Here is a 26377-nt window from a genome sequence, read left to right as displayed (position 1 = left end):
AAATTAGGTCCAGTGTGTCTGATGATTACAGCAGAAGGGCGGGACGGCGCAGGGCAGGAGTAAGGTTCCACCGATCCGATATTAGGTCGTTTAATGACCAGACTGAGCGTTTATTCTAGAACGTGCTGCAGCTCCAGAACACAAACAGGGAACTGGACCTCAGCATCTGGAAAGGGGAAAGTGGCTTTCTTTTGTCAAAACAATCTAATGTACTTCCTGTTTCAGCAGACGCACTTCCTGAAATTACTTAAATTAAAGCATTTTCTCTTAATAATTATCAGCTTTGTTATGACTCTTCTACTATTAAATCTGCGGGAGACTTTCCTTACCTATTTTTCATCAAATCTGTCAAACCCCAGTCATATCCTCAGTATCACGAATCCGTAAGTCTTTTCATGAGTACGCATCTGAATCTCTTCCTTCACAGTGAACAATTTTGAAGTGTACTCCACCACAAACGAACCATTTGTTTACAGAGCCAGTAGGTAACTCTGGCATCTTTGGAATTTTTTCGTGACATGCATTGTGGGAAGCGGAGGTTTGTGCAGCCGCCTGGCAGTGGCAGCAAAACCATATGATATCATATGGCTGCAACAAACACGATGTGGAAACAGCTGGAGCTCTGCTTCCCACAATGTACATCACAACAAATTTCCATGAGGGAAGAGATTCAGGTGAGTAATCATGGAAAGACTTAAGGCGTCCGTACACTGTGCGATTATTTCAATCGTTGCACACAGCTCCATCTCAAACTGTGCGAATCAATGGTAAAGTCAGGCTCACGATTCATGTTCTCACACTGCAGGACCATACACCAGAGGACGCACCACACTGTAGAACCATACACCAGAGGACGCACCACACTGTAGGACCATACACCAGAGGACGCACCACACTGTAGGAACATACACACTGTAGGACCATACACCAGAGGATGCACCACACTACAGGACCATACACCAGAGGATGCACCACACTGTAGGACCATACACACTGTAGGACCATACACCAGAGGACGCACCACACTATAGGACCATACACCAGAGGATGCACCACACTGTAGGACCATACACACTGTAGGACCATACACCAGAGGACGCACCACACTATAGGACCATACACCAGAGGATGCACCACACTGTAGGACCATACACCAGAGGATGCACCACACTGTAGAACCATACACCAGAGGAGGCACCACACTGTAGGACCATACACCAGACGATGCACCACACTGTAGGACCATACGCCAGAGGATACACCACACTGTAGGACCATACACCAGAGGATGCACCACACTGTAGGACCATACACCAGAGGATGCACCACACTGTAGGACCATACACCAGAGGATGCACCACACTGTAGGACCATACACCAGAGGACGCACCACACGTTCCAGTGTTGGATCTGGAAATACAACGTTAAAATACAAGGAATCCGAAAGTGCATAGACGATTGTGTATTGGTGTGAGTCACCAAACAGTAGTGCTAAACACAAACCAACGAGCTGCTTTGGTAACATGTGACATTATCTGTGAGGAATCAACAAAGAAGAACAGACAAGCACATGTTTGGTGCAGGACTTGTTTGTCCAGACGTGGACAGTATGGGCTGTCAGTCCTACAGCAAAGGGAACGAGAGGGAAGATGCAACAGATAAACTGCACTAGGACAATAGCAGCTACTGTTAGCTTAGCATTAGCTTTCAGTAGCTGGATATTATTGTACTGGTGCATGCACAGTGTGAGAATCTGAGGCCCATGGGCTCGTGGCAGTGCTTTGACAGTGCCATACCCTCACCAGGAGCGAGCAGGATTTCAAACAGCTGCGTTTTCCTTGCGAACACACGATTGCTGGTGGTGAGGTGTTCATGTCTTCTCCTTAGCCCATGTCCACTGCACCAAACACCACACACCATCAGAGGCACATCTGGACCCAGCCCAGAAAGAGAAGCACCAGTGACAAATGGTCTTTATTACACAGTGTATGGACGCCTTAACGGATTTGTGATACTGAGGATACGACTGGGGTTTTACAGATCTGATGAAAAATTGGTAACGAAAGTCTCTTGCACCTTTCACAATCGACTGAAACATCTGAAAATAAATAAATAAATAATGCTTCCTTTTAATATAAACTTAAACCAACATGAATTGCCTGGTTTTCTCTAAACTTAAATAAATTAGTCCCATCAGAGGGATTTGAGCCGAACCACACCAGGTAAGGCTTGGAGCTTCTGAAATCAACAATGATATCGAATCGGTATTGGGTATCAACTGATACGCAAGGCCCCAGCATCAGTATCAGAACCAGAACTGAAAAAGTCAGACTGGTGTAGTTCTAGACGAAAGTTTGGACTTTTTTTCTCTAATTCAGTTCGTTTTAATTAGTTTTTAGAGCAGGTTTTCTAGTTTTTATTAGTTTTCATTATTTTCTAAATGCTTAGTTGTAGTTCAGTTGTAGTTCAGTTGTAGTTCAGTTGTAGTTTAGTTGTAGTTCAGTTGTAGTTCAGTTGTAGTTCAGTGGTCTCTTTTCTCTTCTTCTCTGTGCTCCTATTCAAATCAATCCCAGACAGGACTCTGCTGCTTTAGTCTCCATGTTTCCAGGTAGAGTGGGGACCAGAAGACGACTGGAAACCACAGTGAACACAAGTGACGGAGCAAAAAGTGTCGGATGGAGACAGCACAGAAAACTGAGAGAGACAAAGAAATCCATTTCGTGTCAATCTGACATTGACAAAGATGAAAACAAAGGGAATTTTATCCATAATTTTATCTGTTTTAGTTAGTTTTATAAACACACAATACAGTTTCAGTTAGTTATCATTTTTTCTTTTTATTATAGTTTTTATTTATTTCAGTTATCGAAAATGTGTTTTTCAATTCTAGTTTTTGTCATTTCGTTCGTTTTTGTTAATGATAATAACCTTGACACACACGGACACACGCACACACACACACACACGCACACACACACACACACACGCACACACACACACACACACACACACACACACACACACACTCACACTCACAGTACATATGACATTTCCCTGTGTTTGGCAGTGTCATACAAACATCTGTGCGCAGGGTTATAACTTCTATAACGGACTCCGCTCACAGCCTAATTATTTCCTCTTGTCACCACCGTCGCTCGGTGCCACCCCACTGTGGTTTGGCCGGTCCTGAGTGGTGTGTGAACAGGGAAAACCTCAACGCTAACCCTGTGTCACATGGGACGCAGCGGCAGCAGAGCAGTGAAAGACGAGAGACGGGCACACCTTGGCTTTCTGGTCCAAATAAGACCACTTCCAGGAAAATGTGGGCCTGCTCTGTGTGGACTTTGGAAGGGTCGGTTCTTTTGCTGCTTGACTGGTGGTATTTTATCCTGTGTGTGTGTTTCCTGAACTGATTTCTGTATGTGTTGATGGGTAGAAGGTATGCACTGTGAGGTTAAAGTGTGTAATCACTTCTTCCAAGTCCAACAAAATGAAGCTCAAACTGCCTGGAGTTGAGGTGTGAGGAAAACTGTTCTTAAATACTGAGCTAAAGAGGCAGGATTTGTACACAGCATGACATGCAATTCAATCCCATAATTCATTCAAATATTCAGACTTGTTGAAACGCTGAATGGAAGAATACAGTGTGGTATTGTGTAACTTTTATTACCTACTAGGGCTGTAAGAAAATATCAGTTCTGCAAGATATTGCAATTAAGGATGTAACGATATGAAAATTTCATATCACGGTTATTGGGACCTAAATTATCACAGTTATCATTATTATTGTGGTATTGTCGAAATTATGCTCAAAATGTTCAAAAAGTACTGATACATACACTGAAATAATTTAACCAAGTTGGATTTTGAACCCCCCCCCCCAAAAAAATACAATAACAGTCCCAATGTCCCTTCTGTGTCAGAAACATTCAAATATTAACCCTTAGTGGTCTGAGTCTATTTTGTCTGTTTTTCGGTCCTTTTGATTTGGCCTTTATATACTATAGAAACAAATGTTTACTATACCCATATTTGGGATCTGTTTTTTCACCATATTTGGGATCTGTTTTGTTATTTTTTTCACTTTAACCTACTATAAAAACATAAAAGGACAGAAAACACAAAAAATATATAAAATCCTATATGAAAAATGTATATAATGTATTGCATAAATAACACACAGATGCTTAACGAACCTTTTCAAAGACTTTAAAAGTGAATATTGGTTCCAAATATTAGGTATAGGAAATTTAAATTGTAATAAATTCAAACTATACTCAAATATTTGACATAAAAGCAGATCTTTACATAGGGGTTTTTCCCCTAAAAATGTGGTAATCAAACACAGTTATCATGAGAATTAGAATTTAAATGGTAATACTAACAGTCTGCAATTTTACTGCGGTTTATCGTTATACCGGTTATCATTACATCCCTAATTGCAATATTTCATTTCACAATACTGTATCAATATTAAAAAGTACTGTATCGATATTTTTAGGTATTTATTGAAATGCAGATATTGACGAGGTTCATTCATGTTTTTGTTTATATTTTATTTATTATTATTTAACACTGTTTTATTAAATAATGATTATTTGAAGCATCCTAAAAGCACTTTTTTCTGTCTGAGAGGCAGATGTTGGTTCCTTTGTTAGGATTGAACTCAAATCCTGTTCTGATGTTAGTTGTGAACTAATAGAATCTGAACATTTGAACAGGATCTGAAACTGGAATGTCTGTAAAACAGAATTTCAGTTTGAACACAGGAACATTTGGTGATAGAACATTAGATCCTGTTCTGATCAAATAAAAATGTGTTTAGTATTTGTGCAGATTTCTGCTGGAATTCAATTCTTGCAGGAAAAAATCTTTAAAAAAAAAAGAAAAAGAAACAAACAAAAAATGGCCTTTTTAACAGTATCATGATATATCGTGACATATCGTATCGTGATCCTAGTATTGTGATTTGTGTCGTATCTCCAGATTCTTGCTGATACACAGCCCTATTACCTACCATGGAGTTTGTGACATTCTAAGACTCACCTACGCATCGGCCTCCTTGTCCCATGAAGCCGCGGGGGCAGGATCCACAGCTGTACCCCCCCGGGACGTTGAAGCAGATACCAGACGGACACACGGTTCTGTTCTCACATTCGTCAATATCTGCAAACACACAACAGAACATGAATCCAGAATACATCCCCTGGTTATAGGGACAGTTGTTTCCCCTGTATGATGGACATGGTGGAGCCAGGGTCAAGGGTCAAGGGTCAAGGGTCTCACCATCAGCAGAGTCAAAGAGCAGAAAAGTTGACCTGAACGTGTCAGATCCTGTTATTAACAGAGATAAAGTGACTGAAGCAGAGACCACCTCTGCACAGACTGCATCCTCCTGTAGTTTAAGCTGTAAAGTAGGCGGCATTAATAAGCTTTGCATCTGCCTGAGCCTGTTTCACTCAAACGGTATTATTTCTCTCTTTTTCCGTTGTTCTGAAACGCATATGTGACTGAAAATAAACCAACTAACTAACTAAATATATGGTACAGGCCTACGGTAGTTCAAAAGGTGAAGTTTGATTTCTGGACACAGTGAAAAAAGGTGAGTACGATTTAGGGAGACTGAGGAACAAACGGAAGAAATGGAATATTGATGAATATTCATAATCATGTTTTTATTTGTGTCTAATTAAATGACAATAGATTATATTATATTTTATTATATTTTATTAGATTTTATTTGATTAGATTAGACTTTATTGATCCCACAACGAGGAAATTCAACGGTCAAGGCAGCAACAGAATAAAGTGCGAGAAAAAAGTGAGTATGCATAAAGTAAAGTACAAATAAACAATATAAATAATAATAATAATAAATAAAGGTGTAAGAAAATATCAGTTCTGCAATATATCACGATATTTCATTTCACAATACTGTATCAATATTGAAAAGTACTGTATTGATATTTTCAGGTATTAATTCAAGTGCAGATACTGTGGAGGTTCATTTTTGGGTTTTTTTGTTTTTCTTTTTTTGTTTATATTTTATCAGTTATTATTTAACACTGTTTTATTAAATAATGTTCATTCCTTTGTTGGGATTGAACTCAAATCCTGTTCTGATGTTAGTTGTGAACTAATAGAATCTGAACATTTGAACAGGATCTGAAACTGGAATGTCTGTAAAACAGAATTTCAGTTTGAACACAGTTTGAACATTTGGTGATAGAACATTAGATCCTGTTGGGGTCAAATAAAAATGTGTTTAGTATTTGTGCAGATTTTTGCTGTAATTCAGTTCTTCAAGGAAATAATCATTTTAAAAAAGAAACAAAAAAATTGCCTTTTTAACAGTATCGTGATATATTGTGACACATCGTATCGTGATCCTGGTATTGTGATTTGTGTCGTATTGCCAGATTCTTGCTGATACACACCTCTAATAATAATAGTATTAAAAACTATACTGACTATATTCATATTTACAACAGAGTGGACATCAGACGGTTGTGTTTTCTGCAGAATGGTTCCTTTTTATGGATGATGTGACGCTGTTCTGTTTGTTCAGTTGCTCAGGTTGAACCTCATCTCTGTTGTATTTTTGTGTTGACTCACGTGCACATGGATTTTTCATTCTAGTTTAGTTTGATTTAGTTTGGACTTTTTTTTCTCTAATTCAGTTTGTTTTAATTCATTTTTAGAGCAGGTTTGATAGTTTTTATTAGTTTTCATTTTTTTTCTAAATGCTTAGTTTTAGTTTAGTTGTAGTTCAGTTGTAGTTTAGTTGTAGTTTAGTTGTAGTTCAGTTGTAGTTCAGTTGTAGTTTAGTTGTAGTTCAGTTGTAGTTTAGTTGTAGTTCAGTTGTAGTTCAGTTGTAGTTTAGTTGTAGTTCAGTTGTAGTTCAGTTGTAGTTCAGTTGTAGTTCAGTGGTCTCTTTTCTCTTCTTCTCTGTGCTCCTATTCAAATCAATCCCAGACAGGACTCTGCTGCTTTAGTCTCCATGTTTCCAGGTAGAGTGGGGACCAGAAGACGACTGGAAACCACAAGTGAACACAAGTGACGGAGCAAAAAGTGTCGGATGGTGACAGCACAGAAAACTGAGAGAGGGAAATAAATCTATTTCATAACAATCCAACATTGACAAAAACAAAAATGAAGGGAATTTTATCCATAATTTTTATCTGTTTTAGTTTTGTAAACACACAATACAGTTTCAGTTAGTTATTGTTTTTTTTCTTTGAATTATAGTTTTTATTTATTTCAGTTAATGAAAATGTTTTTTTAATTCTAGTTTTGGTCATTTCGTTAGTTCTCGTTAACGATAATAACCTTGATCAGGACAGATGCAGTGGGGGTTCTGGTGTCAGACCCAGACTCAGGTGTGGGTCCAGGACGTGCTCGCCCACAGACTCTGCTCAGACACTTGGTCAAACAGAAGCTCAACACTAACACGTTCATACTAATGGAATTAGAAGGCAGTGGAATTCTGGACGGGACCGCAGCGGTACTGCGGCTGCACCTCCCTCCTCCTGCTTCGTTCCACTTATTGGGATATAAATATGAAGCCCTCTGTCATTACGCGGTTTCCTGCCATTTCAGCACAGGTTTCCCCACCCACCAAAATGATACTGAATTAAGGCTGTGAGGCCAAACAGGCCTGACGCTGATTTCCACACAGCTGCAATAAAACCTGGTGTCCTCAACAGGACAGGGTGAGGAATCAGGTTAGGACTTCATGGACTGCTTTATAAGTGTCTATTAATAAGACGAATGGACAAACGGAGTCAAGAGGAGGTTTGGGGCCAAGGTTAGAAAAGTTTGGGATTTTTCATTATTTGTTTATTTGTTTTAATTAGTTTTGACTTTTTTTTCTCTAATTCAGTTCCTTTTAATTTGTTTTTAGAGCAGGTTTGATAGTTTTTATTAACTTTCGCTCTTTTCTAAATGCTTAGTTTTGGTTTAGTGGTCTCTTTTCTCTTCTTCTCTGTGCTCCTATTCAAATCAATCCCAGACAGGACTCTGCTGCTTTAGTCTCCATGTTTCCAGGTAGAGTGGGGACCAGAAGACGACTGGAAACCACAAATGAACACAAGTGACGGACCAAAAAGTGTCGTATGGTGCCGCTAGCTAAAACTGCTCGAGCAAAATAAATAAAAAATAAATCAATTTCATATCAATCCAACATTGACAAAAACAAAAATGAAGGGAATTTTATCCGTAATTTTTATACGTTTTAGTTAGTTTTGTAAGACACAATACAGTTTCAGTTAGTTATCATTTTTTCTTTTAATTATAGTTTTATTTATTTCTGTTAATGAAAATGTTTTTACAATTCTAGTTTTGGTCATTTCGTTAGTTTTTGTTAATGATAATAACCTTGTTTGGGACTTGTTTAAAGTAGAGCCATAACCCACAGCTGACCTGACCGTTCTGACAGTCAATGAACATGCATCATCTGAATGTTTACAAAATCCCTTCTATTGAATTCAATTCCATTCATTAAGTCTAGACCCAATAATCGGAGTAACTGAGCCACTGGATTCCCTCTTCAGAGACTGTGTGTTTGTGTTTGTGTGATGTCAAAGCCACGCTAACGGCTCTCATTTTGTCTTCCAGAACAGATCACCAAAGAACAAACAAAAGCCAGATTTAAAAAACAACTGAAGCAACATCAAATAACCCAAGGCCTGTCAACAATTCAGAAGACATGAAGACAAACACACACAATTATAATTAGGGTTATTTATTTAATATTATTATTACTTTGTTTTGCTGTGGTTTTTTGTTAGTTTTTTTCTGTTTTGAATTTGATCTTGCAGTATTGTTATTATTGTTAATGTTGTTTTGTTTGACTGTTGAGTGCTCTAAAGAAGGACATATAAGGGTGAATCACATTGTTTTTATGCTTGGAAACAGATACAGTACGAGGGCCGTTCAATAAGTTCATGGCCTCACCCAGAACAGAACAACACAGACTGATAATTTATATTTTATTTTCCAACATAATCTCCATTTACAGCAATGCACTTGGTCCATCGATGTTCAAGCATCACTATCCCATCACGAAAGAATGTAACATCCTGTATTATAACAACCAGTATTTCTGGGTGAGGCCATGAACTTATTGAACGTACCCTCGTATGTGTGTTTGGAATGGGAGGACCCCAGGAAGAGGAGCTGATGTCCTGCATCAGCTAATGAGGATCCAAGTAAATAAATAAATAAATAAATAAAATATGTCATATGATTCATCTTAGAGCTCAAACACATGATTGAAAATGAACCTGACTTTCTCTGTTTTATTCATCTCTGACATTAACACAAATGAGAACTGTCATGTGGTTTGTATTGAAACATTCTGGATCACCTGGATTTATCAGACCAGTGTTTGAAAAAGAAAAGTCACATGACTGAGACCTGAGTAAACCGTCCATGAACATGTACAGACCAAGGTGATTATCGTTAATGAAAACTAACGAAATGATGAAAACTAGAACTGAATAAACATTATTGTTAACTGAAATAAATAAAAACTGTAATTAAAAGAAAAAAACGTAACTAACTGAAACTGTATTGTGTGTTTATAAAACTAACTAAAACGGATAAAAATTCTGGATCAAATTCCCTTGGTTTTGGTCTTTGTCAATGTCAGATTGATGTTAAATGGATTTCTTTGTCTCTCTCAGTTTTCTGTGCTGTCTCCATACGACACTTTTTGCTCCGTCACTTGTGTTCACTTGTGGTTTCCAGTCGTCTTCTGGTCCCCACTCTACCTGGAAACATGGAGACTAAAGCAGCAGAGTCCTGTCTGGGATTGATTTCAATAGGAGCACAGAGAAGAAGAGAAAAGAGACCACTGAACTACAACTGAACTACAACTGAACTACAACTGAACTACAACTGAACTACAACTGAACTACAACTGAACTACAACTGAACTACAACTGAACTACAACTAAGCATTTAGAGAGAACAAAAACTAATAAAAACTATCAAATCTGTTCTAAAAACTTATTAAAACGAACTGAATTAGAGAAAAAAAGTCCAAACTAAATAAAACTAAACTAGAATGAAAAATCCCAAACTACTGGACCCTTGGTACAGTACTCACCAACACAACTGGTGCCCTCTTCATCCACTAAGAATCCCAGCGGACACACACACAGGAAACTGCCCTCCGTGTTCCTGCAGCGGCCGCCCAAGCACAGCGCCGGGCTTTCCACGCACTCGTCTACATCTGGACACACACCAGAACACACGGCGTCAGAGCAGAAAAGGCCCCAGTTGGACAGAGCCCAGCACTTCCAGGCTGTTTACACATAGAGCTGTGGTGACCGTGGATGTTAAAAGCCAGGGACAAATTTAGAGCCGTTTGAAGACTCTGCTGGTTTCACAGCTTCTTATGTTTCTGCAGCTCAGTTCGTTTGGTCCAATTAAGGCTCATTTATGTTCGCTTGACGTACAGTATGTAAATAGGTACATCTGTTTCTAACGTCATGTGTAGGGCTGTGTATCGGCAAGAATCTGGTGATACGATACAAATCACAATACTAGGATCCCGATACGATATCTCATGATACTGTTAATAAGTATGTTCCTGATGCCTTCTGCTGTAACAGGTTTGGGAACCTCCTTCTTCCTGTTTGACTGTCAGGCCTGGAACCTGCTGATGAGATGGAATGAGCATCAAATATTTAGGAAACAAAAGAAACAAAAGAAGAACACTAGGCTACGCAAAATGTATTCTGATCCGTGGGCCCAATATGTAAATATTTCTAAGGATGCAAAAAAGGATGAAAATATGATTAGTAGAAACAAACAAAACTAGACCAGCTAGGCCAGCAGGCCAAAGCCTCTGCTCCACCCTGCTACTCCGACCCAGAACCAGAACCAGAACCAGAACCAGAGCCTGAGAACAAAGGATACAGATTCAAGCCACTCACAGGGCATGGGTCGCCACCATGACAGTAGGTATAGTTTTAATGACTATTATTATTAGGGCTGTGTATCGGCAAGAATCCGGAGATACAATACAAATCACAATACTAGGATCACGATATGATATATCACGACATATCATGATACGGTTAAAAAGGCCATTTTTTTGTTTGTTTCTTTTTTTTTAAATGATTATTTCCTGGAAGAATTGAATTACAGCAGAAATCTGCACAAATACTAAACACATTTTTATTTGATCAGAACAGGATCTAATGTTCTATCATCAAATGTTCAAACTGTGTTCAAACTGAAATTCTGTTTTACAGACATTCCAGTTTCAGATCCTCTTCAAATGTTCAGATTCTATTAGTTCACAACTAACATCAGAACAGGATTTGAGTTCAATCCCAACAAAGGAACATGATTTAATAAAAGAGTGTTCAATAAGAATAAATAAAATATAAGCCAAAATGAAAAGCAAAAAAACAAAAATGAACCTCCACAATATCTGCATTTGAATAAATACCTAAAAAAATTAATACAGTACTTTTTTAATATCAATACAGTATAGCGAAATGAAATATCGCGATATATTGCTTTACCTATATTCCATGTTGTTGTTTTCTAAAATGTTTCTGAAATGCTGTGTTTTGTGAAATGTTGCGTTCAGGGGTAATCGTACATATCTGTAAGAACTAACGCACACCTTTGTGTCTTAACTCCAGCATACGGCTACAACACAAACTGACCTCTGACCTCAGTAATGGAGCTGAGCGCTGGGTTCCTTACCTACGCAGGTGTTGTGGGCGTGGTCCAGCTGGTAGCCCTCGTCACAGTGGCAGGTGTAGCCGTCGGCCATGTTGTAACAAATGCCCCGACCGCAGATGTACGGGTTAATCTGGCACTCGTCCACCTCTGAGTCAGGAGAGAACAGTTCAACAAGTAAGAACCACAGGAAGGAACAGAACATCATCCACCTGTGAGTGAACCGCTTCCAATGTAAAGATTTACAGAGTGAACCATACAGAGGCCGTTAACGGGAACGGCTGAACAGTCGGACCCCTGACAGACACAGGTTTGACTCATAGTTTTCCTCTGATGGTTTTTCAGTCCAGTCAAGCTGCAGTTTTTACATTCACGTCTGTCGGAATTAGTATTTAGTCTGCCCAAGTTCCACCTGTCCAACGACCATCCTCCCATTCAGGCCTGGAACAGGTCCAACAAAGACCTGGAACAGGTCCAACAAAGACCTGGAACAGGTCCAATAAAAACCTGGAACAGGTCCAATAAAGACCTGGAAAAGAGGAAGACCACAAGGAAACCTCCACATCCAGGGACCAAGGAACATTATTTACCTAAATGTAAAACAAGCACATGGGCTCTGGAAAACTATGGGAGGAGAGGGGGAGGAAGGAAGGAAGGAAGGAAAGAAGGAAGGAAAGAAGGAAGGAAGGAAGGATGGAAGAAAGGAAGGAAGAAAGAAAGGAAGGAAGGAAGGATGGAGGGAAGGAAGGAAGAGAGAAAGGAAGGAAGGAAGTACAGAAGGAAGGAAGGATGGAAGGGAGGATGGAAGAAAGGAAGGAAGGAAGGAAGGATGGAAGGATGGAAGGAAGGAAGGAAGAAAGGAAGGAGGGAGGGAGGGAAGGATGGAAGGAAGGAAGGAAGGAAGGAAAAAAGGAGGGATGGAAGAAAGGAGGGAGGGAAGGAAGGAAGGAAAGAAGGAGGGAAGGAAGGAAGGAGGGAAGAAAGGAAAGAAGGAAGGACAGAAGGAAGGAAGGATGGATGGAAGGAGGGAAGAAAGGAAGGAAGGAAGGAAGGAGGGAGGGAGGAGTGTTTAACTTCTTCTTGCTCCCACCCCTGTCTGGGTGACCTCTCCAGGGTAAACCACACACTAGAGCTTCTGTTTGGAACTTCTCTTCCTTCAGCTGTACACACGTTTGAGTGGAGGATTCAAACCAGCAGCGCTGCGTTTCTCCAGGGTGTCCTACTGACTGCTGGGTTCAGGGTGTCAGATGCAGAGTCTTACCGGCCGACTGCGTCGGAGCGATGTCCTGTCCTGCATTCGATGGGAGGATCTCTACTGGAGCAGGAGGAGACGTCCTCTCTACGACCTCTGTCAAACCAAACACACACACAGTGGATTCAAGCGGATGGATGTTCTGACACCAGACTTCTGGACAAGTCTGTGGATCAGCGGACCAGGTCTACGTCTGACCCAGGGTTTATTTAACCCATACAGACCCAAACAGCCACTGCACACCAGAAGCACCTGTCAATCAAACATGTTGAATAACTTCTTAACCACTAAACTTATCTACACTTTGAAATAATTCATATCAAATACAGTTTGTTGTCGTTTCATGGTCATCAGATATGACCCATGGGGACGTTCAGAGGACGTTCATTTCTTTAGTTTCATCTTTTTAGGCGTATTTTCTCCATATTTTAATAGAGTTAAAATAAAGATAAAAATCCCAGATCCACACACTCAAACACACATTATGGTATTCATGGGCGGAGCTTGTGCCCAGGGCAGGGGCGGAGCTCGTCCTGTCATGTACAGTGTACACCTCTCTGATCTGAGATGTGATGAAGACTTGATGCAGCGTTCCGATTCTCTATCATCAATAATCAAAAATTAATGAAACTATAGATCAGGGGGGTCAGCCTCCTGTGAGTTCAGTTCCACATTCAGCCTGATCTGATCTGCAGTGGGCCGGACCAGCACAAGAACACAGATAAGAGGATAAGAACTGAGAGATAATGTCAACTCCTAAGTATTTTCTCTGTTTTTGAGTGAAAAAAGTCAAATTCTGTCATGAAAATGTTTCCATCTATGAACTGTACTTGAACATAAGAACAAATATGAACCTGAAAATTCTTCAGAAAAATAAGTGCAATTTGAACAAGATTCTGCCTTAGTGTATCATTTCTACACATCGTCGGCTTCCTGATAAAACCTGCTTTGTGACTTTTGGCAAATTTTACAGGAGAAATAAAAAACTGTTTCTATAACAGGAAACTGTGAAATATGACAAACAATCTGTTCCTTTAATGTTGGGACTTCTGATGGAATGTAAAAAACTTTCACAGGAGACTGACATTTGAAGCTATAATAGGGGAGATAGCAGGTTTTTATTCCCAACCAAACAGGTCACAGCAGGTTTTATCAGGAAGCCGACCATATGCATCACAACTTACAGATGACAGTGGATCTACAAATACACAAACCATTTAGTAACAGGCAGAATACTGGTACAATTCCACAGACTTCTGTTCAGAAATTTCAGGTTATTCACATTTTTAGCAAAAAGATAGTCTGTAAATGTAAACATTTTTGTGTAATTTTACTTTTTTTTTTACACTACAACAAAGAGAAAAATGTGTAGTTTTCATTATCTATAGGTTATTATAACAGTATTTTACTGGTCTGACCCACTTGAGATTGAATTGAACTCAAATGATTCTAACATCCTTGATTGTGAATATCATCAGTGTAATTTCTGCATTTCACAGACTCATCCCAGGGACTGGATCGGACCCTTTGTTGGGCCAGATTTGGCCCCCGGGCCACATGTTGGACACCTATGTACTATAGATGGAAAATCTGTTATCTGTTATCATCTGTTATTATAATTTGTGCGTACTGTATATGTTATATTTTCTGTGCAGATGGAAATATAAAATATTGGATGTAAAAAACTGTATTTGCACCATGATAATTTTTATATATATACATAAACATATTTTTACAGACTGTACATATCCATTCACTATATAAATACTTTAATTTGCACTTTTTCTGTACATACTACAATGTAAAACCCACTGTAAATAATATATACATAAACATACATATTTAATAGACCAGATCCACACATCCACTCACTGTATATAAACTCCAGTTTACACTCTGAACACATTCCACTGTAAATCTGAACCCACTGTTGTCTCTGTCTGTAGTGGACTGTCTGTCTCCAGTGGACTGTCTGTCTGTAGTGGACTGTCTGTAGTGGACTGCCTGTCTCCAGTGGACTGTCTGTCTGTAGTGGACTGTCTGTAGTGGACTGCCTGTCTCCAGTGGACTGTCTGTCTGTAGTGGACTGTCTGTAGTGGACTGTCTGTAGTGGACTGTCTGTCTGTAGTGGACTGTCTGTAGTGGACTGTCTGTCTGTAGTGGACTGCCTGTCTCCAGTGGACTGTCTGTCTGTAGTGGACTGTCTGTAGTGGACTGTCTGTCTGTAGTGGACTGCCTGTCTCCAGTGGACTGTCTGTCTGTAGTGGACTGTCTGTAGTGGACTGTCTGTAGTGGACTGTCTGTAGTGGACTGCCTGTCTCCAGTGGACTGCCTGTCTCCAGTGGACTGTCTGTCTGTAGTGGACTGTCTGTAGTGGACTGTCTGTCTGTAGTGGACTGCCTGTCTCCAGTGGACTGTCTGTCTGTAGTGGACTGTCTGTAGTGGACTGTCTGTAGTGGACTGTCTGTCTGTAGTGGACTGTCTGTCTGTAGTGGACTGTCTGTAGTGGACTGTCTGTCTGTAGTGGACTGTCTGTCTGTAGTGGACTGTCTGTAGTGGACTGTCTGTAGTGGACTGTCTGTCTGTAGTGGACTGCCTGTCTCCAGTGGACTGTCTGTCTGTAGTGGACTGTCTGTAGTGGACTGTCTGTAGTGGACTGTCTGTCTGTAGTGGACTGTCTGTAGTGGACTGTCTGTCTGTAGTGGACTGTCTGTCTCCAGTGGACTGTCTGTCTGTAGTGGACTGTCTGTAGTGGACTGTCTGTAGTGGACTGTCTGTCTGTAGTGGACTGCCTGTCTCCAGTGGACTGTCTGTCTGTAGTGGACTGTCTGTAGTGGACTGCCTGTCTCCAGTGGACTGCCTGTCTCCAGTGGACTGTCTGTAGTGGACTGTCTGTAGTGGACTGTCTGTCTGTAGTGGACTGCCTGTCTCCAGTGGACTGTCTGTCTGTAGTGGACTGTCTGTAGTGGACTGTCTGTAGTGGACTGCCTGTCTCCAGTGGACTGTCTGTCTGTAGTGGACTGTCTGTAGTGGACTGTCTGTAGTGGACTGTCTGTAGTGGACTGCCTGTCTCCAGTGGACTGCCTGTCTCCAGTGGACTGTCTGTCTGTAGTGGACTGTCTGTAGTGGACTGTCTGTCTGTAGTGGACTGCCTGTCTCCAGTGGACTGTCTGTCTGTAGTGGACTGTCTGTAGTGGACTGTCTGTAGTGGACTGTCTGTCTGTAGTGGACTGTCTGTCTGTAGTGGACTGTCTGTAGTGGACTGTCTGTCTGTAGTGGACTGTCTGTCTGTAGTGGACTGTCTGTAGTGGACTGTCTGTCTGTAGTGGACTGCCTGTCTCCAGTGGACTGTCTGTCTGTAGTGGACTGTCTGTAGTGGACTGTCTGTAGTGGACTGTCTGTCTGTAGTGGACTGTCTGTAGTGGACTGTCTGTCTGTAGTGGACTGTCTGTCTCCAGTGGACTGTCTGTCTGTAGTGGACTGTCTGTAGTGGACTGTCTGTAGTGGACTGTCTGTCTGTAGTGGACTGTCTGTCTGTAGTGGACTGTCTGTAGTGGACTGTCTGTCTGTAGTGGACTGTCTGTCTCCAGTGGACTGTCTGTCTGTAGTGGACTGTCTGTAGTGGACTGTCTGTCTGTAGTGGACTGTCTGTAGTGGACTGTCTGTAGTGGACTGTCTGTCTGTAGTGGACTGTCTGTAGTGGACTGTCTGTCTGTAGTGGACTGCCTGTCTCCAGTGGACTGTCTGTCTGTAGTGGACTGTCTGTAGTGGACTGTCTGTCTGTAGTGGACTGTCTGTAGTGGACTGTCTGTAGTGGACTGTCTGTCTGTAGTGGACTGTCTGTCTGTAGTGGACTGTCTGTCTCCAGTGGACTGTCTGTCTGTAGTGGACTGTCTGTCTGTAGTGGACTGTCTGTAGTGGACTGTCTGTCTGTAGTGGACTGCCTGTCTCCAGTGGACTGTCTGTCTGTAGTGGACTGTCTGTAGTGGACTGTCTGTAGTGGACTGTCTGTCTGTAGTGGACTGCCTGTCTCCAGTGGACTGTCTGTCTGTAGTGGACTGTCTGTAGTGGACTGTCTGTAGTGGACTGTCTGTCTGTAGTGGACTGTCTGTCTGTAGTGGACTGTCTGTAGTGGACTGTCTGTCTGTAGTTGACTGTCTGTCTGTAGTGGACTGTCTGTAGTGGACTGTCTGTAGTGGACTGTCTGTCTGTAGTGGACTGTCTGTAGTGGACTGTCTGTCTGTAGTGGACTGTCTGTCTCCAGTGGACTGTCTGTCTGTAGTGGACTGTCTGTAGTGGACTGTCTGTCTCCAGTGGACTGTTTGTCCATATTGTGTCCAGGTCCACATGTTGTTCTGGGTTCATGTCAGAACTGTATGTTGTGAGTGATGTAAAAACCGAAGCTACGTTCCTTGTATGCGTTCACATACTTGGCCGATAAAACTGATTCTGATTCTAAAAGACAGTTAATGCAAACACACCTGTTTGTCCTCTTTTATTCTTTTAATGAGAATCGATAAGGAATCGGATCGATGAGCAAAATCGATAATGGAATTGGAATCGTTAAATTTTTATCGATTCCCATCCCATACAATGACCACTTTTACTCAAACCATGTTTTGAAAAGTAGCCTTTCCAGTGTCCTAATTGTACTTTTACTGAAGTAAATGACCCAAGTACTTGTTCAAATACAGATATGATACTGGAATAACACAGCCCATATGACTGTGAGTCAACTGGAACAACACCAGGATATAAAGGAATCCTGCGTCTCATCGTCTAACCCAGAACAGCTTTATGCACAGTCCAAACGCTGCCACATGACTGTGGAGGAATCCAAACAGTCGTGTGCACAGGTTTAAGGTGGGGGGTGTGTGTGTGTGGGACCGTTCTGCAGACCTGAGCCCTGTTTGTCTGGAACGCTCAGCGCTCCTCGGCTCCAGAAAAGCTTCGTGGTCATGTGGACTGGGTCTGGCTTTGGCTGAGATGCCACCGCATAGTTCCTCCTTCTGCCGGCGGATGCCAAGCATGCCCTGAATAATAACAGCGGGGGGGGGCTTCTTCGGCCATGTCCACACAAAACCACATCTTTTCCTATCTGATCTTTTTCTTTGTTGTTTTCAAAAAAGTGCTCCATAAACACAGAGTCATTTCAGGAAATATCTGCATCCACACGAAAACCCCTGAAAACTCTGTAGTACTGATGCCAGGCCTGTAGGTGGTGTTGTACTGCTCTTATAAAAAACAGAGAAGAAGACATGGAGCATGTACACAAAGCTTATTTATGACGCATTTCCACTACATGGAACCGGCTCCACTCTGGTACCAGGTCCTGTTCCAGACCGTTTCCACTGTAGGATACTACCCACTTCACAGTACCTGGTCGTCATAGCGGTGCGGTGCGTTACTTCTGCGTCGTCTGCTCAGAGTTGCTGATAAACTCACTCGTTGCGTGTTGTCTCATCAAACTCATGCTGAACTTTTACATCGGCCACCAAAGGCTGACTCTCCTGGACAAACCACGGTGTAGTTTTACAGGCTGTCATCATGTGGATTCACCTACTGCTGTATTTACTGTCAACTCCTGCATCTGTTTGTGTAAAAGGGCGGGTCACAGAGACAACTCTGACCAATCAGTGGTCTGCAGTGCCCCTCTCCATGGTAGATCCAGAGCATGTAGTGAACATTGTTGCTGTGGTTGTTTGTTGCTTATTTTAATGACAGAGTAGCTGAAGCTTTGGATTCAACATTTCCAATCAGCTCAGTAGTTGTTGCAGCACCAGCTCTACTCTGTAGGCCACCACTCCTGCTGTTGTGAAGTGTTGTCCTGCTTCTGGGGTGAAAGGTTAGAGAGGTGGGGCTATGACTACAGCTGTGTATCAACAAGAATCTGGTGATACGATACAAATCACAATACTAGGATCACGATATGATATATCACGATATATCATGATACTGTTAAAAAGGCAATTTTTTGTTCGTTTCTTTTTTTTAAATGATTATTTCCTTGAAGAATTGAATTACACCCAAAATCACAAATACTAAACACATGTTTATTTGATCCCAACAGGATCTAATGTTATATCACAAAATATTCCTGTGTTCAAACTGAAATTCTGTTTTACAGACATTCCAGTTTCAGATCCTGTTCAAATGTTCAGATTCCATTAGTTCAGAATGAACATCAGAACAGGATTGGAGTTCAGTCCCAACAAAGGAACTCCCATCTGCCTCTCAGATGGAAAAAAGTGTTTTTATGATGCTTCAGATAACCGTTATTTAATAAAACAGTGTTAAATAATAATAAATAAAATATAAACAAAAAAGAAAACCAAAAAACCAAAGTGAACCTCCACCACATCTGCATTTGAATAAATACCTAAAAATATCGGTACAGTACTTTTTAATATCGTGAAATGAAATATCACGATATATTGCAGAACTGATATCTTCTTACAGCCATAGCCATGACGTCATCATTTTACAAAAGCTGCAGTTTGGTCGTACAGATGAAGATGCGAAACCAGCGTTTTCAAATGGATCCACTCACGCTGGGACCTGCTGTGGTTTCAGTGACTGAAAACACCAGTTTCATGTGGACTAAAGACCTATGATACTACACTTAGGCGAATACGACCGAAACCATGTTCGTATGGACGGGGCCTTCGTCGTACTCGCCCTCCTCTCCCTCCCTCTTTGTATTTGAAGTTGTGCCAAAAGACTTTAACCCTCGTCCTTTTCAAACAAGTGTCACAAGAGGGATGTTTCTTTTAAGAACTTGGTTCCTAATCACATGCAAGAGGCATCATAAATCTGAGGACTCCAGTGTTACTTTGGAGCAGTCATTTGGAAAAGTGTGGACTGCTGTTCATCCCAGTGTGGACACTTTTATTGGGATCCTGGCACTGGGAGGCCCACAAATGAAGAGCCCACTTCAAACAAGACACAGGGAAGATCATTTGTTCCACTGCTTCTTCATTCATTAAAGAGGGAGGAGAAACAGCTTTATAAATGACTTCTGTACGCCCGGAACACAGTCTGTCACAAATATGGATTTCTCCGACAGAATATTGAGTTTAGTTTTGCTGAAACTCATGCCAGATGGAACACAAATAAAAAAATAAAAATAAGTCCTGTCTCCACAATGAGGCTGTTGTGGGTTCAGTTGTGTCAACGCCTTTTTACAAAGTGCAGAGGAGGTATTTAAAGGCTCAGCCTGCATTTATTAAAGCAACACTACACTGTAAAAAAAATCCTGTTGTTTTTACAGAAAAAAACTGGCAGCTGTGGTTTCCAGAACAGTACTGTAAAAAACACATCCAACTGTAAACATGTGCACAGAGTAACATGTAGATTGAACAGTTTAAACAGTTTTAACTGAAGATGTGATTCATTTATGTTAAATTAGTTCTTACTGGTCACGTATCATAGTCAGCCACACATCAATAAATTAAGTCAACACTTTAGTAAAGTTTAATAATGTTACAAAATGGTAGACAAATAATAAAAATGGTGCAGCGTGACAGAACTACTGCTGGATTCTGATGGGAAAGTAGGATTTTTGATATCTACTCAATGTGCTCGCTCATGAAAAGCTTGTGACATAATTGATCCTTTCTTTCCATCTGAACTTTGCCGTTCAAACATTTGTTAAAGGTATGACACAACCCCAGTAGTTTTATTTGAATGCAGAACTGTTACGTGGCTGAATGTGGTTTGACTCACCTGGTATGTGGTCCTCTGGTTTCCCAAAAGCCTCCACCGGTCTCTCTGGCGTGGGCAGAGGCTGAGGAGGCAGCGGCTCCACGGGCTCCTGGTAAACTGGTTTATTGGCTGGTGGATTTGGTAGAACCGTGTAACCCATTCCACCAGGGCACGTCTCTTTGAATTTAGCTAAATAATGAGAAAACATATGTTAAAATTCTGACAATGGTTAACTGTGTGTCTACTATGAAGACTTGGTGAGTTAGTTTGTGTAGAAGTTTCACAGATTTCAGAGTTAACGACCACGGCTTCAGTAGGAAAACTGAGCCACGTCACAGTCATTATACTTGTATAAGATTTCAGAAAATGGTCACTAGAGTAAATAATGTTGTGGATCGGTAGGGCTGTGTATCAGCAAGGATCTGGCGATACGATACAAACCACAATACTAGGGTCACGATGCGATATATCACGATATATCATGATACTGTTAAAAAGGCCATTTTTGTTTGTTTCTTTTTTTTTTTTAAAGGATTATTTCCTGGAAGAATTGAATTACACCAGAAATCTGCACAAATACTGAACATTTTTATTTGATCAGAACAGGATCTAATGTTCTATCACACAATGTTCCTGTGTTCAAACTGAAATTCTGTTTTACAGACATTACCGTTTCAGATCCTGTTCAAATGTTCAGATTCTATTAGTTCACAATGAACATCAGAACAAGATTTTTGTGCGATACCACCACAGGAACTAAAATCTGCCTCTCAGACAGAAAAAAGTGCTTTTAGGATGCTTCAAATAACCCTGAGGTGATTTAACAAAACAGTGTTAAATAATAATAAATAAAATATAAACAATAAAGAAAACCAAAAATGAACCTCCACAATATCTGCATTTGAATAAATTCTTAAAAATATCGATACAGTACTTTTTAATATCAATACAGTATTGTGAAATGAAATATCGCGATATATTGCAGAACTGATATTTTCCAACACCCCTATGGATCGGTGACACACATTCTTGGATTAACCTGAGAGCTTTTAGTTGGAGGGTTAAAGTCTGTGCTACATGTGACCAAAGTGCATCATCATCATCATCATCATCGTTGTCGTCGTCTCATTTCATGTCATCTTTGGCCTCATGGTGGAAACATCATCATGGGGCGGTTTCTGCCAATGGGACCGGTGCAGTGGATGAAATGGGTCGGGGGTGATGAAAAAGGAGTTCTGCCTCATATCATCAGTCAGTGGGTTCAAACGTGGACACAGCCGACCCTTTACTAACCCAAGATCCAAGACTAACCAGGCTCTATAAACCAAAACTAGACAAAGGAGCACGTCCACATTGAATGGTGTGTATTTAGAACCTGCAAATATGATGGTAATTATTAAATAACGACCGATAATGTAATAAATTTGCTATTTTTAAAATGTAATCGGCCAGTAACGTAATAAAAGTCCTGACATAGTAGCTTTTGGCCAACAGCATTGTAACTTATTACGTTATTGGCTCAGTTACTACATTTGCAAAGATTTTTTTTTAACCAAGCCAATAACGTAATAACCAGTAGTGATGTGACGTTCACGAACGAATCGAATCTTTTGAACTTGAAATGAACGATGGGAACCGAGTCTTTGTAAAGAGCTGTTCTTTTTTTTTTTTTTTTTTTTTTTTTTTTTTAAGGAGGGAGTGTCCGATTGCCTGTCAATTTACCAACATGCTGTTCTTGTTCTGAGAATGTCACTCCAGTTCAGGTATTTCAGTAATTGCAGCGATTAATCACTGTTGTGTTTTGTGCATTTTTTTCTGTATGCTTCCACACATTTATTGTTCTTGTTTTGAGGAGAATAAAATGTTATTTCATAAGAAAATGTTTTATTTTCTTCTTCATTTTTATTCTACAGACTAGTCCACATAATGTATTGGGATGTTTTTGCTCCAGTTCCATCATTTGTCTAATGTCACCTCTCATGTCATGGATTTAACCCACACATTTGAACTAATGATTCTTTTTTACGGTAAGATAATATTTACTGCCGCGCCAATTAAACACCTTTAAAATGGAATGTCAATCATCACATGTAGCCTATTTAGTCATTCAAACATTGGTGTTTCAAAAGAATGCAAAAAACATAAAAGAGCCAGTCTGTTGAACGACTCTTTTCAGTGAACGACTCCTGATTGAACGACTCCTTCACAGAGCCAACAGTCCCAGCACTAATAACCAGCCAATAAGTTCTAAAATAGACTGTTAATGAGATGGAAACATCCTAACATGTCATTTATGTCCAGAAAAAAGTGAAGAACAGAGTTTGAAAAATGAAAACAAGTGCAAATCAGTACAGAATTTCAGAACAGTATCATACAGTAGACGGTTTGGTACTGACTCATGGAACAAACTGGTGTGTCTGCGATGTTCTTTGGTCTAATTTTCATTCAATGGCTTGAAAAAACCGAGCACCGACACTGACCGTCGCATCTGTAAAGACCTGCTCATATATCCTTAGTGTTTCCAGCCAGGGTCAAAGTACAATATATGTTTATTTCTACTGTTTCTTGGTTGGTTGTAGGGATGTAACGATTACCGGTACAACGATAAACCGCAGTAAATCACAGACGGTTAGTATTACCGTTTAAATTCTAATTCTCATGATAACTGTGTTTGATTACTGCACTTTTAGGGGAAAAAAACCCTATGTAAAGATCTGCTTTTATGTCAAATATTTGAGTATAGTTCGAATTTATTACAATTTTAATTTTATATACCTAATATTTGGAACCAATATTCACTTTTAAAGTCTTTGAAAAGGTTCATTAAGCATCTGTGTGTTATTTATGAAATAAAGTATATACATTTTTCAAATCAGATTTTATATATTTTTTGTGCTTTTCTGTCCTTTTATGTTTTTATAGTAGGTTAAAGTGAAAAAATAATAGACAGATGATATAGATGAAGTTGTGCTGAAAAAACAGATCCCAAACATGGGTATAGTAAACATTTGTTTCTATAGTATATAAAGGCCAAATCAAAAGGACTGAAAAACAGACAGAATAGGCTCAGACCACTAAGGGTTAATATTGGAATGTTTCTGACACAGAAGGGACTATTATTTTATTTATTCATTTATCAATTTTTTTTCGAAATACAACTTGGTTAAATTATTTCAGTGTGTGTATTAATACTTTTTGAACATTTTGAGCACAGTTTCAATAATACCACGATAATAATGATAACCGTGATAATTTTGGTCACAATAATCGTGATATGACATTTTCATATCATTACATCCCTTGTTGGTTGACATGCTTGTTTTTATTGAGTGTATATATTTATACTTTTCTTTTAAACTGTTTTGCAGTACACACCACTGGAGAGTTGTCTCTTAATTTCATTGTACATATGTATAAGGACAATAAAGGCATTCCATTCCATTCCATTCCATTCTATTCTATTCTATTCCTTTGTCTTATGGAACTGGCAACAAAGCAGATCTGGCAACCTCAGATCTAAAAAGCAATAATTTATGTGAACGGCGTCCAGGAATGTGTTTGCACAGACGGTTCAGGCTTCTATCTGTTCCAGGACTGGATGCCCTTGCGTAATGGAAGGTTTGGCTTCGTTTCATCCTGTTGTAACGGTAAAATGTTGCTTTTCTGTAACTGGAGGCACGGTGGGAAGCAAACAACACTCTTTACAGCATGTTAACAACAATCTGGAGCTCATCCAATGATACGAAGATGCTGACTGTCTCCGACACAGAACAGAGCGATATGTAAAAGTCAGTGAAAAAGAACATTCTACCTGGAACTCATCATCATTAAACACGCTGCTGAAAACATCAGATTCAAAGGAAACAAATGCCAAATGTCCCAGACACACTTTTCAAACATCTTACCATTTTTGGATTTTAGTGAGGTCATATAGTTTTGTAGAAACAACATGAAGCTGCGTAGGAAACAGCAAAAATGTGTGCGCTAACAGCTACTGCAGAAGCATTTCTACTGTATAAAAGCATCTACTGAGCAAAGCTGTGACATCCATGCAGAGGCAGAACTGAGGACAAAAGGACGGAACACATCTATGTTTGATGTGGTTTTTCTAACAAGTGGACAGTGAAGTTAAATGCTGCATTCAAGGACTCTCTACTCTACGGCAAGGTTATTATCGTTAACGAAAACGAACGAAATGATGAAAACTAGAATTGTAAAAACATTTTTGTTAACTGAAATAAATAAAACGATAATTCAAAGAAAAAACGATAACTAACTGAAACTGTATTGTGTGCTTACGAAACTAACTAAAACGGATAAAAATTATGGATCAAATTCCCTTTGTTTTCGTCTTTGTCAGTGTCGGATTGATACAAAATGGATTTCTTTGTCTCTCTCAGTTTTCTGTGCTGTCTCCATACGACACTTTTTGCTCCGTCACTTGTGTTCACTTGTGGTTTCCAGTCGTCTTCTGGTCCCCACTCTACCTGGAAACATGGAGACTAAAGCAGCAGAGTCCTGTCTGGGATTGATTTGAATAGGAGCACAGAGAAGAAGAGAAAAGAGACCACTGAACTACAACTGAACTACAACTGAACTACAACTGAACTACAACTGAACTACAACTGAACTACAACTGAACTACAACTGAACTACAACTGAACTACAACTAACAACAACTGAACTACAACTAAACTACAACTGAACTACAACTAAACTACAACTGAACTACAACTGAACTACAACTGAACTACAACTGAACTACAACTAAACAACAACTGAAATACAACTAAACTACAACTGAACTACAACTGAACTACACTACTACAACTGAACTACAACTAAACTACAACTAAACAACAACTGAACTACAACTAAACTACAACTGAACTACAACTGAACTACAACTAAACTACAACTGAAATACAACTGAAATACAACTAAGCATTTAGAAAATAACGAAAACTAATAAAAACTAGCAAACCAAATTAAAACGAACTGAATTAGAGAAAAACAAGTCAAAACTAAATAAAACTAAACTAGAATGAAAAATCCAAAACTATTAGAACAATGAGTTACACTGATATCACAATTTGGCCAAAAATATGACGTAAGCAATTATGCTACGAGGCTAAGGAATTTACTAAGTTTAATAATTTTATAAGTCGCAAAGAAATTTACTGGGGAAAAAAATCCCATTAACACAAACTTGAACTACAGTCTTGGGTTAGGGGCAGCTAGTTAATTAATATCCTTAGAATTCTGTTGATTATATTCAAGGTGAATTGAGAGACGTTCTGGTGTTTGTGAAGGTAAGAATGTTTGGGTTTTTTTGTACGGCTCAGACTCAGATAATATATAATAGAACAGGACAAACGTCCTGCCCACTCAAATGAAAGTTTGCGAAGATTCAGGAGATATGGAAAAGGGAAATGAGCCGCAAGTTTCACTTTTACTTTTGCCAAGTACAAGTGGCATGGATCGCTAAGGCAGAGCCGGCGTCGGTCTTCAAATCCTTCTCCTCTTTCAGTCGTCTCCATGTTTCTAAATCATCTCCTATACATGTCCTTGTTTTGTTTCTCACGTTGTCTCTGTCGTATTTGGAATAATCCCTTTAGTCCTTTTAGGTTTCTTCAGGTCAGACATTTGTGCTCATAAATGTTCAGCTGCAGCTCAGTGGAACTGCCAACTTGGATGAACAAAGGTACTGACTCTGTG

General features: G+C 39.9%; 1 protein-coding gene across 3 annotated transcripts in view; it reads right to left on the bottom strand.

Moving 5' to 3' along the window:
• Positions 1–26377, bottom strand: part of LOC115434568 (latent-transforming growth factor beta-binding protein 1) — a 110862-nt gene that overhangs the window by 35200 nt on the left and 49285 nt on the right. For 2 of the 3 annotated variants that reach the window (XM_030156602.1, XM_030156604.1), the window contains 5 exons: positions 20681–20848; positions 12965–13051; positions 11728–11853; positions 10112–10237; positions 5047–5166 (listed from right to left, as the gene is read on the bottom strand). In XM_030156602.1, the coding sequence (XP_030012462.1) occupies positions 5047–5166; positions 10112–10237; positions 11728–11853; positions 12965–13051; positions 20681–20848 (627 nt within the window). The remainder of the gene's footprint in view (positions 1–5046; positions 5167–10111; positions 10238–11727; positions 11854–12964; positions 13052–20680; positions 20849–26377) is intronic. The other variant, XM_030156603.1, reaches the window with a different exon arrangement.

Source organism: Sphaeramia orbicularis, chromosome 15 (assembly GCF_902148855.1).
Source record: "Sphaeramia orbicularis chromosome 15, fSphaOr1.1, whole genome shotgun sequence".
Lineage (NCBI taxonomy): Eukaryota > Metazoa > Chordata > Actinopteri > Kurtiformes > Apogonidae > Sphaeramia > Sphaeramia orbicularis.
Note: the sequence above shows the minus strand (reverse complement) of the source record. Positions and strands in the feature narration are given on the sequence as shown.